Source organism: Haliotis rufescens, unplaced genomic scaffold (genome assembly GCF_023055435.1).
Source record: "Haliotis rufescens isolate VD_foot unplaced genomic scaffold, xgHalRufe1.0.p SCAF_14, whole genome shotgun sequence".
Lineage (NCBI taxonomy): Eukaryota > Metazoa > Mollusca > Gastropoda > Lepetellida > Haliotidae > Haliotis > Haliotis rufescens.
Window position 1 is genome coordinate 29,869,906 of NW_025963824.1, and position 20,793 is coordinate 29,890,698.

General features: G+C 41.1%; 1 protein-coding gene across 1 annotated transcript in view; it reads left to right on the forward strand.

Annotated features, from left to right (window-relative positions):
• The window catches only part of LOC124143355 (transmembrane protease serine 9-like), a 45,984-nt gene that overhangs the window by 17,636 nt on the left and 7,555 nt on the right, over positions 1-20,793 (forward strand). The window contains exons 13-17 of the mRNA XM_048395469.1: positions 768-1,030; positions 3,812-3,951; positions 4,819-4,977; positions 16,783-16,906; positions 20,621-20,788. Coding sequence (XP_048251426.1) covers positions 768-1,030; positions 3,812-3,951; positions 4,819-4,977; positions 16,783-16,906; positions 20,621-20,788 — 854 coding nt within the window. The remainder of the gene's footprint in view (positions 1-767; positions 1,031-3,811; positions 3,952-4,818; positions 4,978-16,782; positions 16,907-20,620; positions 20,789-20,793) is intronic.

Here is a 20,793-nt window from a genome sequence, read left to right on the forward strand (position 1 = left end):
TCACTTGCAGATCTTCAGATCTGCCGTGGGTGGAATTTTATTATCTCTGTAGTGGCAAATAACCGAGTACATAAAATCATATGTTGCACATGTGTCATAAACCCTATAAAGATTTTCATTGGTCAGGTAAACGCCCTTGACCTCTGTGACCTCATAGGAATGCGGAACTACTTTTGTCATTCATAAATGTGCACTTTCTACCGAACTTAACGATCTCGTTAGAACGAGATGCTCTTTTCCTTTCAATTGCAATTATAATCTAGGACAACATGGCCGCTTCTATACCCATTAAAAGCCTCGTTAAAATTGATGGCTAGTTAAAAGGAAGAGCTATTAACATCATTCAGACACTGAATAGATTTAATGTTTTTTTGTGGTATAAACTGATGAGGGTATCCGACAAGTTCCAAGATGCAGGCTACAGTTGGTTGGTTGGTTGTTTTACGCCGCACTCAGCAATATTCCAGCTGTATGACGCCGGTCTGTAAATAATCCAGGCTGGACCAAACAATCCAGCGATTGACATCATGTTAGGATCGATGATATGCATCAACCAAGTCAGCAAGCCTGACCACCCGATCCCGTTGGTCGACTCTTACGACAAGCACAGTCGCCTTTTAGGGCAAGCATTGGTTGCTGAAGACCCATTCTACCCCGTATCTTCACGGGTCCAATTGCAATGGGAGGCATAAGGTTGTCTTAATAGAGACGGATAGTGATGACTTAATGGGGCGCTTCCGTGACCACTGACCTCTGATCTGTTGCAGCACCTTCAGGAGCGGCTGGACGATGGTTGTAGGAGCTGTTGACAGTAACCACGTCCAGAGCAGCCACATATATAAAGTCTCCCACATCTTGTCCCACGCCGACTACGACTCCAAGACGAACGCTCACGACATTGCGATGGCGAAACTTTCTAAGCCTGTGGATCTCTCTGCTCGATTTGTAGGATCTGCTTGTTTGCCGTCGAAGGGGGAGAACTTTGACAACGTTGTATGTACCGTGACTGGATGGGGGTCAACAGAGTTCGGTACGTCGTTAACAATTATAAAATAATGTAATAATAAATCTTTTACTCAGCTATTTTCTGCGGGATAAAAAAACTAAACTTTCAGTAATGTCAGATCAGTTGAAGACAGCTGATCGTTTACACTTAATTCCCTAATATGAACAGCTGCAGTGCATGAGTCACGTGGCGCGTTGGAGATAACACACAAAACATTATCCTCCAAGTCTCCCGGTCAATGGGACCAATTCCGTCAGGAAAGCCTGAAGGTGCCACTTCGGGAGCATAATTTTATTTCATTGAAATCTCGTTATTTTAATTATTTGTTTATTTTTTCGAAATTTCGATTTTTTTCTCGTTACCTCGGTGATATTTTCGTAATATCGATTATTTCTCGTTACTTCAAGTTTATTTTAAAATTTCGAAATCAAGATCTTCTCGTTACTTCGAGTAATTTCATGTTATTTCAAGTATATTTAAACAAACCTAATTTTCGAAAACAATAATGGAAGTGCCGGAGAAAAAACTCGAAATTTTGTTTTCTTTGTTTAAATATGCGAAATAACGAGAAAAAAAATTGAAATTTCGAAAAAAATAGATAATTGAAATGACGATATAAATACTCGAAAATTTTACTTCCAAAGTGCAAACATCAGGCTCTCGTCCTCCGTGGGCTAGTGGATAGAGACTCTGACCGGTGAGGGGAAGGTCGGTATACGTGTCATACTAAAAGACGTTATAAGATGGTACTTGTTGTTACCCTGCCCGGCGCTCGGCATAGAGTAGATGCAACTTGTCTGCTTCTACTAGTCACATGAGCTACCAGCTTTAACATCGGTACCTCACTCAGACACAGTATACTGACTCCGAACCGACCAGTCCTTGTTTTAGTCCCCTAATGACGAGCGCAGGGCAGGGTAACAACAAATACCATCTTTTAACGTATGTTGGTATGACACTGCCAGGGGATCGAACCACCGACAATCTGCTATCCTAGCGGACGCTTCATCCACTAGACTACGCAGAAAGAGCAGACCATTCCTAGCGCCCCCATGACATAGCTGAATATTGGGTAAAGCGGCGTAAAGCCGTACTCACTCACTCACACTTTAGCATTCAATAACGGTGTGCATCTGACTTTGATTTTCTTCACATGGCAAAATGAATGGGTGACCGATAGTACCATAGCAATGGGTTGACTTTAGAGCCGCTTTTTGCAGTATTTCAGTTTAATCAGTTATATTTATTGTGCGAGGACATGGTCTTGTGTCTGGTATTAAGCCACGGATCATAATTAGACCCGTGAAGATCCGGGGTAGAATAAGTCTTCAGCTACCCATGCTTGCCGTAAAAGGCGACTATGCTTGTCGTAAGAGGCGACTAACGGGATCGAGTGGTCAGGCTCGCTGACCTTGTTGATACACGTCATCGTATCCCAATGGCGTGGATCGATGCTCATGATGTCAATCACTGGTTTGTCTTGTCCAGACTCGATTAATTACAGACCGCCGTTATATAGCTGGAATATTGCTGAGTGCGGTGTTAAACAACAAACAAATAAACAAACAAACAAACAATTGGATCAAAAGTCTTCCCTGTGAATTACGTCGCCTTAAACCAGTAGGGTGCCGGTTCCCACTCAGGGAAAATGAAATACCCCGAAAGATAGTGTCTGGAGACAACTTTGTTTGTTTGTTTGTTCATATAGCTGGAATATTGTTGAGTGCGGCGTTAAACAACAAAAAAACAAAAGCTTGTAAGCTCGGAAATGCTAGAAAATGCTTTTTTTGGCTTCATTCAGTTAAGGACTATAAATAGAGCATATATCAAAATAACGCGAATTGACCTAATCTAGTCTGTCCTAACTGACATTGTGATTACCCTTAAAATGTACTTTTACAGGTAAAATGATGATAAACTTAGAAAATCTTCGTGCGTTGTCATGCATGTAAGAAACGGCCTGTAACCTGAGGTAATCAACTGACGCCTGTCCCGAGGTGATGACCTCACACCGTCCCGTGCATTCTCCCAGGTGCAAATGCCACCCGAGTTGGGGGTGGTCTCAAAATATTGCTGTTATCGTTACTGCATTATACTTGCTTGGAAACATGATGGAATAACTAAAAGCTATGAAACGGGATGGGTATTGGAAGGTTGAGGTTTTTGAAGAGTGAAAATTATTTGTACTTCTACCATAGACTTGATGTATGTATATGCGAGGATGATACACAAATCATTAAGTTAACTATTGTTGGTTTGGTTGGTTTGTTGTTTAACGCCGCAATCAGCAATAATCCAGCTGTATGAAGGCGGTCTGTAAATAATCGAGTCTGGACCAGACAATCCAGTGATTAATATCATGAGCATCGATCTACGCAATTGGGATACGATGACATGCATCAACCAAGTCAGCGAGCCTGACCACCTGCTCCCGTTGGTCGCCTCTTACGACAAGCATAGTCACCTATTACTACAAGCACGGGTTGCAGAAGACCTATTCTACATGTACCCCGATCTTCACGGGTCTCCACGTAATTGGAATACGTTGACATGCATCAACCAAGTCAGCGAGCCTGACTACCTGATCCCGTTGGTCGCCTCTCACGACAAGCATGGGTTGCAGAAGACCTATTCTACCCCGGATCTTAATAGGTTTGTGGTGCCAATCGCATGTATTCTTTTTGTAATCTTTCTTTGCCTGTTATATTCGACGTATGGTATGCGCGTAAGTGGTGCTTAATTTCGTCCATATTGTCTTCACAAGCTATTCTGTTTGTAGATTATAGTAACGTTGTTTTGTTACAGATGGACAAGGTACTCGAATGCTGGAGAAGGTAAACGTCCCGGTCATCACCAACAGTATGTGTAGCTACTACCTCGGCAACGTCATCTTCGACCACAACATCTGCGCTGGGCTGACAGCAGGAGGGAAGGATGCTTGTCAGGTGATCACTAATGCAGACTGTCACCGAGTTCATATCATCAGCTTTTAACATGTTTTATTTAAAGCGTGAGTGAGTGAGTGAGTTTGGTTTTACGCCGCTTTTAGCAATATTCGAGCAATATCACGGCGGGGGACACCAGAAATGAACTTCACACATTGTACCCATGTCGGGAATCGAGCCCGGGTCTTCGGCGTGACGAGAGAACGCTTTAACCATTAGGCTACCCGACCGCTCCCTTTAGGTAAAGCACAGCTTGTCCGTTTAATGTGGGAGGAGCGGTCAAAGTCGTGCATGTTTACCAATTTGATTAAACAGGACTCACCAAACATATCTGGAGCTATTGGAAATATGATATTCTAAATGTGTCGTCACATACGTCCGAATGGTATGATGTCACGCCACTCATGACGCTCTCTGGCTGATACTGCTGTTAAATGTATCATGCTTCAGCAAACCAAGCTTGCCGTAAAAGGCGACTATGCTTGTCGTAAGAGGCGACTAACGGGATCAGGTGGTCAGACACGCTGACTTGATTGATGCATGTTCTCGTATCCCAAATGCGTGGGTCGACGCTGATGATGTCAATCACTGGACTGTCTGGTCCAGACTCGATTATTTTACAGACCTCCGTCATATAGCTGGCATATTGCTGAGTGCGGCGTAAAACAACAAACAAACAGAACTAAAATTAGTGGTCCCTTTTTTGCATGTATATGTATGTTACTTTTATAACAACGTTTTGCAAAAGATATTAACAATCAAAACCTTCGGATTACAATATGTATGACAAATTGAATTTGGAAAACGCGCGACACCTCTTTCCAACTCTCACGGAGGGATTTCTTCACGTATAACCTCTCATTTCAGGGAGATTCCGGCGGCCCCCTGGTGTGTAAAACTGGTAGTGTGTGGAAACTGGCGGGTATTGTTTCCTGGGGTTACGGATGTGGGGACAAAGCGACACCCGGTGTCTACACGCGCGTGTCCTCATTCATGAGCTGGATTGAAGGTGTCAAGGCTAAATACTAATATCAATGCAACATTTGTACGCTTTCCGTTTTGTACAATGTTTTTGTGATTAAAATAAAAACAGTCACCCATACTGACCTTGTAATTAGGAGATAAACATGCTGTGTTTTATATGTAGACCTAGGTTACCTTAAAAGTTTACTAAATTAATTGAATCTCACAACGCGAGATTTTCAAATATTAAGTTTAGCAATATATGACGGCGGTCTGAAAATAATCGAGTCTGGCCTGACCACACAATCCAGTGATTAGCATGCATTTTCCTTCGTAACTGAAAAGTCTTGCGGTTACACATATACAATGTGTTCTCGATTAGCACGGGTGGCCCAGTCGTCTAAGGCGCCGCAATTTCGCTGTCCCTTGGGCACGCCAGACACCTATGATTGTGGGTTCGAATCCCGGTTCGCCCCCATTATGTTTCTAGGTTTGTCAGCACCACACCCGTGCTCGTGGGTTTCACCGAAGTGGTAAACGTCTGAGACCTGTATCACTTCGGGATTTCCTCCCACATTAATCTGACACGCCGCGATATAACTGCATGGAACACGGCGTTAAATCAAACTCACTCACTCATTTGGCGACATGTCACGTGAGCAAACTTGTCAAGGCAAGACGTTGACGTTATTGAGCTTCGGAATGTGACGGACGGTACGTGATGTATGTGATATTGTTGGGAGGGAGTGTGAGTGAGTGAGTGTAGTTTAACACCGCTTTTAACATTATTCCTGTTAAAGGACGGCTGGAGGGAGGGACGCACTAATGGACGCAATACTTCGTCGATGTTACGTTGCGCTGTGAGTTGAACACAGCAAGCTTCCGTCTTATCCTGCCCACACATTACAGACCAAATCATTACGCTGCCACCTCCAAATAGAACGGCCCCCTGGACACGATAACAAGCGTTAGGTCTTCCCGCCGACCATACCATCTGCACTGACAAGCTGGAACCTGCTGTCATCACGACTCTGTGCCACTTCCTGATATACCATCGTTGTACAGTCTTTGACGTCGATGTTGATGTATACGCCGGGTCTCATGGTAATGTGGATACAGTGAAGCGGATGACAACATGTACGAGTGCATTTGATGCTGAAGACGCCAGTCATGAAACGATTCCTAAAATTATATCAATAAGCAAATAACGATCATTGTAAAGTTTGTTAGTTTCTTTGGTGTTTGATGCCTCACTCAGCAATATTCCTGAATGAATGAAGCCAAAAAAAGCATTTTCTAGCATTTCCGAGCTTTTGGTACAAGCTTTTGTTTTTTTGTTGTTTAACGCCGCACTCAACAATATTCCAGCTATATGAAGGCGGTCTGTTCATAATCGTTTCTGGGCCAGACAATCCAGTAATTGACATCATGAGCATCGATCCACGCAATTGGGATACGATGACATCTACCAACCAAGTCTTTCGACAAACATGGGTTATTGAAGATCTATTCTAACAGCAACCCATTCCTGCCGTAAAAGGCGACCATGCTTGCCGTAAAAGGCGACTATGCTTGTCGTAAGAGGCGACTAACGGGATCAGATTGTCAGGCTCGCTGACTTGGTTGATGCATGTCATCGATCCCAATTGTGTGGAGCGATGCTCATGATATTAATCACTGGATTGTCTGGTCCAGACTGGATTATTTACAGACCGCCGTTATATAGCTGGAATATTGCTGAGTGCGGCGTTAAACAACAAACCAACCAACCAACATTTCTATTCTAACCCGGTTCTTCACGGGACACAAAGAGCTTATAGTCCGTCAACCATCATTTTAGCACCCGATTCTTCACAATTATATTCAATTAAACACACAATCCCAGAACGAAATGTTATTATCGAACATTAATCATTGACCTGACTAGAAATACCAGAACTACTGCCGGGCAAAAGGGCAAAATACCCATGTTTGGTGGTGGCTGAAGGAAGTGAACACACATGTTTGGTGGTGCCTAAAGGAAGTGAACACACATGTTTGGTGGTGGCTAAAGTAAGTATACACCCATGTTTGATGGTGGACAAAGGAAGTGAACACACATGTTTGGTGGTGGCTAAAGGAAGTGAACACATATGTTTGACGTTGGCTTAAGGAAGTATACACCCATGTTTGATGGTGGATAAAGGAAGCATACACCCATGTTTGATGGTGGATAAAGGAAGTATACACCCATGTTTGATGGTGGACAAAGGAAGTATACACCCATGTTTGATGGTGGACAAAGGAAGTATACACCCATGTTTGATGGTGGATAAAGGAAGTATACACCCATGTTTGATGGTGGACAAAGGAAGCATACACCCATGTTTGATGGTGGACAAAGGAAGTATACACCCATGTTTGATGGTGGATAAAGGAAGTATACACCCATGTTTGATGGTGGATAAAGGAAGTATACACCCATGTTTGATGGTGGACAAAGGAAGTATACACCCATGTTTGATGGTGGATAAAGGAAGTATACACCCATGTTTGACGGTGGACAAAGGAAGTATACACCCATGTTTGATGGTGGATAAAGGAAGTAAACACACATGTTTGATGGTGGCTAAAGGAAGTGAACACCCATGTTTGGTTGTGGCTAAAGGAAGTGAACACCCATGTTTGGTGGTGGATAAAGGAAGTGAACACACATGTTTGGTGGTGGCTAAAGGAAGTGAACACACATGTTTGGTGGTGGATAAAGGAAGTGAACACACATGTTTGGTGGTGGATAAAGGAAGTGAACACACATGTTTGGTGGTGGCTAAAGGAAGTGAACACACATGTTTGGTGGTGGCTAAAGGAAGTGAACACACATGTTTGGTGGTGGCTAAAGGGAGTGAACACACATGTTTGGTGGTGCCTAAAGGAAGTGAACACACATGTTTGGTGGTGGATAAAGGAAGTGAACACACAAGTTTGATGGTGGCTAAAGGAAGTGAACACACATGTTTGGTGGTGGATAAAGGAAGTGAACACACATGTTTGGTGGTGGATAAAGGAAGTGAACACACATGTTTGGTGGTGGATAAAGGAAGTGAACACACATGTTTGGTGGTGGCTAAAGGAAGTGAACACACATGTTTGGTGGTGGCTAAAGGAAGTGAACACACATGTTTGGTGGTGGCTAAAGGGAGTGAACACACATGTTTGGTGGTGCCTAAAGGAAGTGAACACACATGTTTGGTGGTGGATAAAGGAAGTGAACACACAAGTTTGATGGTGGCTAAAGGAAGTGAACACACATGTTTGGTGGTGGCTAAAGGAAGTGAACACACATGTTTGACGTTGGCTTAAGGAAGTATACACCCATGTTTGATGGTGGATAAAGGAAGTGAACACACATGTTTAGTGGTGGCTAAAGGAAGTGAACACACATGTTTGGTGGTGGCTAAAGGAAGTAAACACATGTTTGACGTTGGCTTAAGGAAGTATACACCCATGTTTGATGGTGGCTGAAGGAAGTGAACACCCATGTTTAGTGGTGGCTAAAGGAAGTGAACACACATGTTTGGTGGTGGATAAAGGAAGTGAACACACATGTTTGGTGGTGGCTAAAGGAAGTGAACACACATGTTTGGTGGTGGCTAAAGGAAGTCAACACACATGTTTGGTGGTGGCTAAAGGAAGTCAACACACGTGTTTGACGTTGGCTTAAGGAAGTATACACCCATGTTTGACGTTGGCTAAAGTAAGTATACACCCATGTTTGATGGTGGATAAAGGAAGTGAACACACATGTTTGGTGGTGGCTAAAGGAAGTGAACACACATGTTTGACGTTGGCTTAAGGAAGTATACACCCATGTTTGACGGTGGCTAAAGGAAGCATACACCCATGTTTGACGGTGGCTAAAGGAAGCATACACCCATGTTTGATGGTGGCTAAAGGAAGCAAACACACGTTTGATGGTGGCTTAAGAAAGTATACACCAATGGTTGCAAAAGGAAGTAAACACACATGTTTGACGTTGGCTAAAGTTAGTATATACCAATGTTTGACGTTGGCTAAAGTAAGTATATACCAATGTTTGATGGTGGATAAAGGAAGTGAACACACATGTTTGGTGGTGGATAAAGGAAGTGAACACACATGTTTGACGTTGGCTTAAGGAAGTATACACCCATGTTTGACGGTGGCTAAAGGAAGCATACACCCATGTTTAACGGCTAAAGGAAGCATACACCCATGTTTGATGGTGGCTAAAGGAAGCATACACCCATGTTTGACGGTGGCTAAAGGAAGTAAACACACGTTTGATGGTGGCTAAAGAAAGCATACACCAATGGTTGCAAAAGGAAGTAAACACACATGTTTGACGTTGGCTAAAGTTAGTATACACCCATGTTTGACTGTGGCTAAAGGAAGTAAACACCCATGTTTGACGGTGGCTAAAGGAAGCATACACCCATGTTTGATGGTGGCTAAAGGAAGCATACACACATGTTTGACGGTGGCTAAAGGAAGCATACACCCATGTTTGACGTTGGCTAAAGTAAGTATACACCCATGTTTGATGGTGGATAAAGGAAGTGAACACACATGTTTGGTGGTGGCTAAAGGAAGTGAACACACATGTTTGACGTTGGCTTAAGGAAGTATACACCCATGTTTGACGTTGGCTAAAGTAAGTATACACCCATGTTTGATGGTGGATAAAGGAAGTGAACACACATGTTTGGTGGTGGCTAAAGGAAGTGAACACACATGTTTGACGTTGGCTTAAGGAAGTATACACCCATGTTTGACGGTGGCTAAAGGAAGCATACACCCATGTTTGACGGTGGCTAAAGGAAGCATACACCCATGTTTGATGGTGGCTAAAGGAAGTAAACACACGTTTGATGGTGGCTAAAGAAACTATACACCCATGGTGGCTAAAGGAAGTAAACACACGTTTGATGGTGGCTTAAGAAAGTATACACCAATGGTTGCAAAAGGAAGTAAACACACATGTTTGACGTTGGCTAAAGTTAGTATACACCCATGGTTGACTGTGGCTAAAGGAAGTAAACACCCATGTTTGACGGTGGCTAAAGGAAGTGAACACACATGTTTGACGGTGGCTAAAGGAAGCATACACCCATGTTTGATGGTGGCTAAAGGAAGCATACAGCCATGTTTGACGGTGGCTAAAGGAAGTAAACACCCATGTTTGATGGTGGCTAAAGGAAGCATACACCCATGTTTGACGGTGGCTAAAGGAAGTAAACACCCATGTTTGATGGTGGATAAAGGAAGTGAACACCCATGTTTGATGGTGGCTAAAGGAAGCATACACCCATGTTTGACGGTGGCTAAAGGAAGTAAACACACATGTTTGGTGGTGGCTAAAGGAAGTATACACCCATGTTTGACGGTGGCTAATATAAAGGAATTAAACACCCATATTTGATGGTGGCTAAAGGAAGCATACACCCATGTTTGACGGTGGCTAAAGGAAGTAAACACCCATGTTTGATGGTGGATAAAGGAAGTGAACACAAATGTTTGATGGTGGCTAAAGGAAGTGAACACACATGTTTGACGGTGGCTAAAGGAAGTAAACACCCATGTTTGATGGTGGATAAAGGAAGTGAACACACATGTTTGGTGGTGGCTAAAGGAAGTATACACCCATGGTGGCTAAAGGAAGTAAACACACATGTTTCACGTTGGCTAAAGGAAGTATACTCCCATGTTTGATGGTGGCTAAAGATGCATACACCCATGTTTGACGGTGGCTAAAGGAAGTAAACACACGTTTGATGGTGGCTAAAGGAAGTAAACACACGTTTGATGGTGGCTAAAGGAAGTAAACACACGTTTGATGGTGGCTAAAGGAAGCATACACCCATGGTGGCTAAAGGAAGTATACACCCATGTTTGACGTTGGCTAAAGGAAGTATACACCCATGTTTGACGATGGCTAAAGGAAGCATACACCCATGTTTGACGGTGGCTAAAGGAAGTATACACCCATGGTGGCTAAAGGAAGTATACACCCATGTTTGACGTTGGCTAAAGGAAGTATACACCCATGTTTGACGGTGGCTAAAGGAAGTATACACACATGTTTGACGATGGCTAAAGGAAGCATACACCCATGTTTGACGGTGGCTAAAGAAAGTATACACCCATGGTGGCTAAAGGAAGTATACACCCATGTTTGACGTTGGCTAAAGGAAGTATACACCCATGTTTGACGGTGGCTAAAGAAAGTATACACCAATGTTTGATGGTGGATAAAGAAAGTATACACCCATGGTGGCTAAAGGAAGTATACACCCATGGTGGCTAAAGGAAGTGAACACACATGTTTGACGGTGGCTAAAGGAAGTGAACACCCATGTTTGACGTTGGCTAAAGGAAGTATACACCAATGTTTGACGGTGGCTAAAGGAAGTATACGCCTATATTTGACGGTGGCTAAAGGAAGTCAACACACGTGTTTGACGTTGGTTAAAGGAAGTATACACCCATGTTTGACGGTGGCTAAAGGAAGTATGCATGGCTAAAAGTGAAGCAAACAGGAAATGGTTATTCGATGGTGATGCATTTCATACGGGTATCATAGTTGTGTTTTGCACCTTAAGTTTGCAGCGTTCCAGCGGCTGTTATTATCCCGTTCTGAAAGCCATAATGTCATTGTGACGCTCTGACACTAGTTCCGACACGCACGCACACACACACACACACACACACACACACACACACACACACACACACACACACACACACACACAAATATTGGTTTTATTATTAATTCAGTTATTTAAGAACGGGCTATATAATGAGGATCGGGGGAGCGAGCTCGGTGACTTGGTTTATTACGTGTCATCGCATCCAGGCGGTATGAGGAGTTGTTTTGATGCTATCATCCTCCGGCTAACCTCGCGCATGCTGCATTATTTTCAGGGCGCCGTGATAGGGGTTGAACATTGCTGACTGAAGGGATAAGCAACAAACAAACAAATCTGATTCAAGCAGGTGTGGCTTTTAGCCAGGACTAGGTGATTAACGCGTCATTGATAAGATGGACACCGTTTGCTACGTAGTGTTTTGAAAAGAGGTAGGGCGTTACCTCAGATAAAACATTCTTCAAATAGACCAAGCAGCTGACAGAATGCATACCAATGTGGTTTATCTTAGTCTCTAAGCCTAATTAAGCAATCTGGCACGGTATGGTCATGTTGAAAATCGCATGAATGTCTGTTGCATATACCTTGGATATACATTTACACACTATATATCATTCATAGATCTGGGATAAACATTTATACCCGATATATCAATCAAAGATCTGGGATAAACATTTATACCCGATATATCAATCAAAGATCTGGGATAAACATATATACCCGATATATCAATCAGATGTCTGGGATGTACATGTATATGTGATACATCAATCAGAGGTCTGGGATGTACATGTATACCCGATATATCAATCAGAGGTCTGGGATATACATGTATACATGGTATATCATTCATAGGTCTGGGATAAACATTTATACCCGATATATCAATCAGAGGTCTGGGATGTACATGTATACATGATATATCAATCAGAGGTCTGGGATATACATGTATACATGATATATCATCCATAGGTCTGGGATATACATTTATACCCGATATATCATTCAGAGGTCTGGGGTATACATTTATGCCCGATATATCATTCAGAGGTCTGGGGTATACATTTATGCCCGATATATCAATCAGAGGTCGGGGATGTACATGTATACATGATATATCAGTCAGAGGTGTGGGATAAACATATATACCCGATATATCAATCAGAGGTCTGGGATAAACATTTATACCCGATATATCAATCAAAGATCTGGGATAAACATTTATACCCGATATATCAATCAGAGGTCTGGGATGTACATGATTACATGATATATCAATAAGAGGTCTGGGATATACATGTATACATGATATATCATTCATAGGTCTGGGATATACATTTATACCCGATATATCATTCAGAGGTCTGGGGTATACATTTATGCCCGATATATCATTCAGAGGTCTGGGGTATACATTTATGCCCGATATATCAATCAGAGGTCTGGGATGTACATGTATACATGATATATTATTCAGAGGGCTGGGGTATTCATGTATACATGATATATCATTCATAGGTATGGGATATACATTCATACACAACAGATCATTCAGAGATCTGGGTATAGATTTCCACACGATATATCATTCAGAGGTCTGGGATATACATTTATACTAGACATATCGTTAAGGAAACTGGAATATATATTTACACGCGATATATCATTCAGAGATCTGGGATTTACATGATATATCAATCAGAGGTCTTGGATATACATTTATGCCCGATAAATCATTCAGAGGCCTGGGGTATATATTTATACATGATATATCATTCATAGGTCTGGGATATACATTTATACTCGACATATCGTCAAGGAAACTGGAATATATATTTACACGCGATATATCATTCAGAGATCAGGCACAGTATATACCTTGGATGTACATTTATACACGATATATCATTCATAGATCTGGGATAAACATTTATACCAAATATATCATTCAGAGATCAACGATAAACATTTATACCCGATATATCGTTCAGAGGTCTTGGATATACATTTATATACAACAGATCATTTCGAGATCTGGGTATAGATTTACACACGATATATCAGGACAGGATAGGCAGACATTTGTCATCAAACGTGACGTCTCATAGATTATGTTAAGAGTAGCTTCCCTTTGATAATGGCAGTTACTCTAGTGGACAGACCGATTGATTGCCGAGAGAGGCAAGTCGAAACAATTTGTGTAGGGAATTGTTGTTTTGCCTATATGTAGTTACGCCTCTGTATAAGGAACAGATTTCATTTGGAAATTAATATATTGACTGTTTCCACTGTCAGACTGACACATTACTTACCTTCTGGCGTCATATATATTATTAGGCCCATTCCAGGAAAAAACTTGCAATGTTTAGGTAATATTTGTGAAGGATTGGAAGAGATTATTCAACACAGAATGACATATGATAAAGACGTTATCACGCTGGTGTGTTTTGGGGATGGTAAATGTTCTGTGTAAGGAGTGAGTGAGTGAGTATGGTTTTACGCCGCTTTTAGCAATATTCCAGCAATATCACGGCGGGGGACACCAGAAATGGGCTTCATACAATGTACCCATGTCGGGAATCGAACCCGGGTCTTCGGCGTGCCGAGCGAACGCTTTAACCACTAGGCTACCCGACCGCCCCTCTGTGTAAGGAAGAAACACTATCTACATGGCTCGCCATGGCTCGCTAAATACAATGTTTATTCCTAATACAGGATATACCATCCCCAAACACGCTCGCGTGATAACCTCAAAATACACGATATATCATTCAGACATCTGGGATATATATTTATACACGATACACCATTCAGAGATCTGTGATATACATTTATACACGATATACATGTATCATTCAGACATCTGATCATGAGATATATATTTATAAACGATACACCATTCAGAGACCTGGGATATACACTTACACCCTAACATTATTCAGAAATCTGGGATATACATTTATACATAACAGTTCATTCGGAGATTTGGGATATACACTTACACCCTTTACATTATTCAGAAATCGCGGATATATATTTAGACACGATATATCCTTCAGACATCTGAAATATATATTTATTCACGATACACCATTCAGAGACCTGGGATATACACTTACACCCTATACATTATTCAGAAATCTGGGATATACATTTATACATAACAGTTCATTCGGAGATTTGGTACATTATTCAGAAATCGTGGATATACATTTAGGCACGATATATCATTCAGACATCTGAGATATATATTTATACACGATACACCATTCAGAAACCTGGGACATACACTTACACACTATACATTATTCAGAGATCTGGGATATACATTTATACATAACAGTTCATTCGGAGATTCGGGATATACACTTATACCCTTTATATTATTCAGAAATCGCGGATATACATTTATACACGATATATCATTCAGACATCTGAGATATATATTTATACACGATACACCATTCAGAAACCTGGGACATACACTTACACACTATACATTATTCAGAGACCTGGGATATACATTTATACATAACAGTTCATTCAGAGATCTGGGATATACATTTATACATAACAGTTCATTCAGAGATCCGGGATATACTTTTATACATAACAGTTCATTCAGATATCTGGGATATACATTTATACATAACAGTTCATTCAGAGATCTGGGATATACATTTATAAATAACAGTTCATTCAGAGATCTGGGATATACATTTATACATAACAGTTCATTCAGAGACCTGAGATATACATTTATACATAACAGTTCATTCAGAGATCTGGGATATACTTTTATACATAACAGTTCATTCAGACATCTGGGATATACATTTACACATAACAGTTCATTCAGAGATCTGGGATATACATTTATACATAACAGTTCATTCAGAGATCTGGGATATACATTTATACATAACAGTTCATTCAGAGATCTGTGATATACATTTATACATAACAGTTCATTCAGAGACCTGGGATATACATTTATACATAACAGTTCATTCAGAGACCTGGGATATACATTTATACATAACAGTTCATTCAGAGATCTGGGATATACATTTATACATAACAGTTCATTCAGAGATCTGTGATATACATTTATACATAACAGTTCATTCAGAGACCTGGGATATACATTTATACATAACAGTTCATTCAGAGACCTGGGATATACATTTATACATAACAGTTCATTTAGAGACCTTGGATATACTTTTATACATAACAGTTCATTCAGAGACCTGTGATATACTTTTATACATAACAGTTCATTCAGAGACCTGTGATATACATTTATACATAACAGTTCATTCAGAGACCTGGGATATACTTTTATACATAACAGTTCATTCAGAGACCTGTGATATACATTTATACATAACAGTTCATTCAGAGACCTGTGATATACTTTTATACATAACAGTTCATTCAGAGACCTGTGATATACATTTATACGTAACAGTTCATTCAGAGACCTGAGATATACATTTATACATAACAGTTCATTCAGAGACCTGAGATATACATTTATACATAACAGTTCATTCAGAGACCTGGGATATACTTTTATGCACGTTTCATCACTCAGAGGTCAAGGCTTTACATTTATTCACGGAACTACTTTTCAAGTCGCAATTACAAGGGGTGTTGAAACGTGTTAGGTAGGGAGAATTTACTGTTTAAGATGGCAACCCTACAGAGAAGAAACTTTTTGTATATATTTGTAACGTCATATCGTTTTGTTCTCAAAAGACGCAATATAACGTCATATTGCTAGTTCCGAGTTTCGTGTAGGTTGTTCTATTTATTTCCCTTTTTAAGAACTTTTCACAAACAAATAGCATAAGATGGCCTTCAGAAAAGAAACTGTAGCCTGTTCACATAAATTTAGCAATTTGTAACTTAATAAAGTTTTGTTTTCAAAAGACGCAATATAACTTCATATTGCTAGAACAGACCAGCCAACATGAAGAATCTCGTGCACATCGGTATCATATTACACTGAAACTTTCAACTTGGAGGGTTAAATTTAGTACATCGTGTTGGGCACTGGCACAGGGAGATAATGGGGGCAGTATGTAATACTATTTGTTTTACAATATAAATAGAAAAGAAGTTATCAAAGATAACCAAGTGACCAAAGTGACATTGTTTTTCATGCGTATGTCACATGACTTATCTTTATTCAAGATAGCTCCTCTACTTGCCCGGTGCTAGGTGCCGCCTCAGCAGTCCTGTTGGTCGTCTTGCTATAATGTTGTCTTCCCTAGCCCTCCTGGTACTCGCCTGTCTCATACGGGGCAGTCTCCAACAAACAGGTAAGACCCTATAATCCCCAATTGATGTCGTTTTTTATTTTACTAAATGAGTGAGTAAGTATGGTTTTGCCCGCTTATAGCGATATTCCAGCAATTTATGACGGCGGGAGGACACCAGAAATTGGCTTCACACATGTGTGGAATCGAACCCGGACCACAGGTCTTTTGCCCATATTGCAGGTAAAGCATTGTTGTACATACCATTTGTTCAATTTTCATCTCCCTAGGGAGCATACAACCCAAGCTATCTGTAAGGTTCCAGAAGGGTCTTTATTTTATTGCTATCCCATACTAACGGGTACCCGTTCGCCGGGAAAGCCTGCGTAATGTGTTTATAAACCTCATAATAACGTCACCTCCAGTTATTTGAATATCTGCCTCAACGTTGTTTTTTCTTTACATTGTGGGTAGGCGTGAGCTTGTGGTTAAAACGTCCGCTTGTCACGCCAAGGATCCGGACTGTTTTCCCAACATTGGTACAATGTGTAAGCCCCTATCTCACATTCACGAATCTGAGTGAGTGAGTGAGTGAGTGAATACGGTTTTACGCCGCTTTTAGCAATATTCCAGCAATATCACGGCGGGGGACACCAGAAATGGGCTTCACACGTTGTACCCATGTCGGGAATCAAACCCGGGTCTTAGGCGTGACGAGCGAACGCTTTAACCACTAGGCTACCCGACCCCCCTTCACGAATCTGAACACGAATGAACACGATTTAACGTTTTTCCTTAAATCGTGGTAGAACGTATGAAGGTCGCGCACTCATTCGTGTTCATTCGTTTTAAGTCGTGGTCGGTCGCGCGCGGTCGTATGGACGTCGCAGCTCGGCTTAAATCGTGTTATAATTTTTAGCAATGCAAAAATTTATTACACGAATTAAGCCTAGCTGAAAAGTCGTGTTCAGTCGTATGAAGGTTGTATGATGGTCGTATGACAGTCGTGTACAAGCGTATGAAGATCGTTTTCAGTCGCGTTCAGTCGTGTTGGGGAGCGTGGGAAGAAACTCATACGACCTTCTAACGTTTTAACACGATTCAACACGACTTTCATATGCCTTTCATACGCCTCCCATACGCCTGAACACGAAATCCGTACGTTTGTCATACGACCGGAAGAGCCCATCACGTGACTGAGTGAGAACGTGGGAAAGCCCCTGAAAGTGAAAGCTCATTCTACAGCCATGCCAAACTCCATGCGAAACGGAAGCTCCTCCAAGCAAAACCTTCGAAAGGGAAACATCCTCCTCCTCCAAAGCTGCTTCTTGCGGGTCTTGTTCGTTGTTGAACATGGTGAAGACTGACACAGAAATGCTGTTGCAATGCAGCTTATATATACTACTGACCCACGTGACCAAAATAAACAAAAATATGTCGTATGAAGGTCTTCCCCAGTCGTATGGAGATCGTTTTTATTTTTGTAGTCGTATGGACATCGTAATGATTCGGGTTTAATCGTATGGCGGTCGTGTTGATTCGTGTTAAGTCGTATGGGCATCGTATGACAGTCGTGTTTGGTCGTATGACAGTCGTATTGGGGTCGTGTTAAATGAGGTTAAATCGTGTTGTATCGTATGAATATCTTATGACGATCGTATGAGTGTCGTGTTCAGTCGTATGAAGATCGTATGAGGGTCGTATGAGGGTCGTTTTTGGTCGTATGAGGGTCGTGTTTGGTTAAGGAATTTGCTTAAACCACAAGATCGAGCACGAATCTTAAATCGTGTATGTAAGAGTAGGGGCTTAAGGCTCATTTCTGGGCTCGATTGTTTTTTCATGAAAATTAAAAGAACTGTTGTTAACTTTTATAATATATATTTAACCATCACTCATTGCTTGTTGGTTTTTGTTGTGTTTTTTTTTTGTGTTTATAAATTAACTGGTTCAATGCAGACCAGGGTAAGAAATAAATTTGCAAACAACATAGCCACTACCTTGCATGTTTGAAAATTAATGTAACAGTTATACATTTGCGCCGAAAAAGCAAATTGATTGGATTTCAAAGATAAGATGTCAGCAGTTGCTAATTGTGCGAATCCTTTTTTTTAACGTTTTAAAAGTTTTAAATCAAATTATATTTTAAAAAAGAAAACATGAAGTATTCGTTTGGAGCGTCTTATGTATATGTTATCGCTAACTTAAGATATTTTTTATTTGAAAATTAAAAAAAATGGTAAAGTCAGATGAGAGGTATATTTTCTTTTGCGCCTCTGTTTAGTTGTTTTGGTGAATTTATACATATTTTTGTGTGGAAGCTGGATTGATGATGTCAGCAGAAATCTTGCAGGGTCATCAAAATTATTGCCTGGACATTATATTAGTATAGGCTATAAATATAGCACATCACTTATATGTCCCCAGCGCAATATTTTGTATTTGATATTTTTTGAGAGGACATAAATTTGATATCAAATAGAAACGAATTTTATATCCTACTTAGTAGCAACGATAATCATCTATGAATATATTGCGTCATGTCGACGAGTCCTGATATTGAGAGTAAAGTGCGTATGAATACATTAGAGGCCACACAGCTCGGCAGCTTCTTCTGTGTTTCCTGGCTTTCACAAAGCGATCGTAGCTCTGCGACTATCGTAAGTCTTTCTTAAAGTGTGGGAGTTACATTCGTACAGTTCGAATCGGCGAGAAAGTTTTTATTTGTCAAAACCTTTCGTGGAAGGGTCCCCGAATTGCAATTTCGTGGCTGTATCGTAATCCATTCGTAATTAATTCTTATGTTCCGTAACAGCTTCGTTATAGATTCTTTTGCATTCTTGGCTATTCTGAGCGATTCGTGGCTCCTAGAATTTCTTGTCGTCTACCCGAAAACATCCCGAAACAGCCACGAATGTCCCGAGTCAACTATGAATCATGTAAGAATTAAGTAACAACATTCGGCATATTCGTAACTTAGTCGTAGGTGATTCTTACAATTCGTGCATGATCCGTACATGAATATTATAATTCGTACATGTTTCTTAACCCATTCCTGGCATTCTTCATATTTTTCAACCCGATTAGCCACGAAAGTTTGCATCATTGGCCGAATCATCACGAATTTCGAAAGTTTCCGATTCGGGGTGATTCGGGACATTCGTGGTCGTAGTGAAAGGGGGGCATGACGACAAGCACAGTTTCCATTGTGCGGCGAGCATGGATTGCTCCCTGGAAGACCTATTATAACCCTGACCTTCACGGGTAGTCATGCTTAGTGATTGAGTTTTTTTCATGACCCGACGGTATGGGATGATGCTCATTATATCAATCCCTGGTTTGTCCGGTCCAGAATCAACTAATTCAACTGGTGTATTGCTGATTGGCATAAAACATCCACTCTCTCACTAGGATGTCTGATGATCAAATGACGATGGCTTCATCTTCATCTTCTCGACATGTGATGACTACACAGAAATTCGTCTAAAAGATTTTAAAAATTAATTTTTACAACATTTTCAATGCAATAAGTTTGATTAGAATACATTCATGTCATCTTACAAACTATTTAAATATTTGACAAAGAATGATCATCAAGTTCGTTGGTTCGTTACGACAAGCATGGGTTGCTGGATCCGTATCAGAGCAGTAGTGTATAAGAGATGTCGCAAGATACATTGAAAGACTCCTTACCTGTTTCCTGTTGAAGGGAGTCATGCATTCCTGCACAGGGTAGTTTTAAGACGACAGGACATAGTTGACAATCTCCTGTTGTTCCAGAATGTGAGTCTCAATATGGCGGCCACTGCCGTAGTCTTTTCGGGTCGTCGTGTAACCCCGGGGAACTCCAGACACTCAGTCACTGCGGCTTCCTCAACTTCTGTTGTTACCCGGACCCCAGCACTGCGCATGCCACACAGGCGCCCGGACATGTCTCGCACGGGAATGGTAAG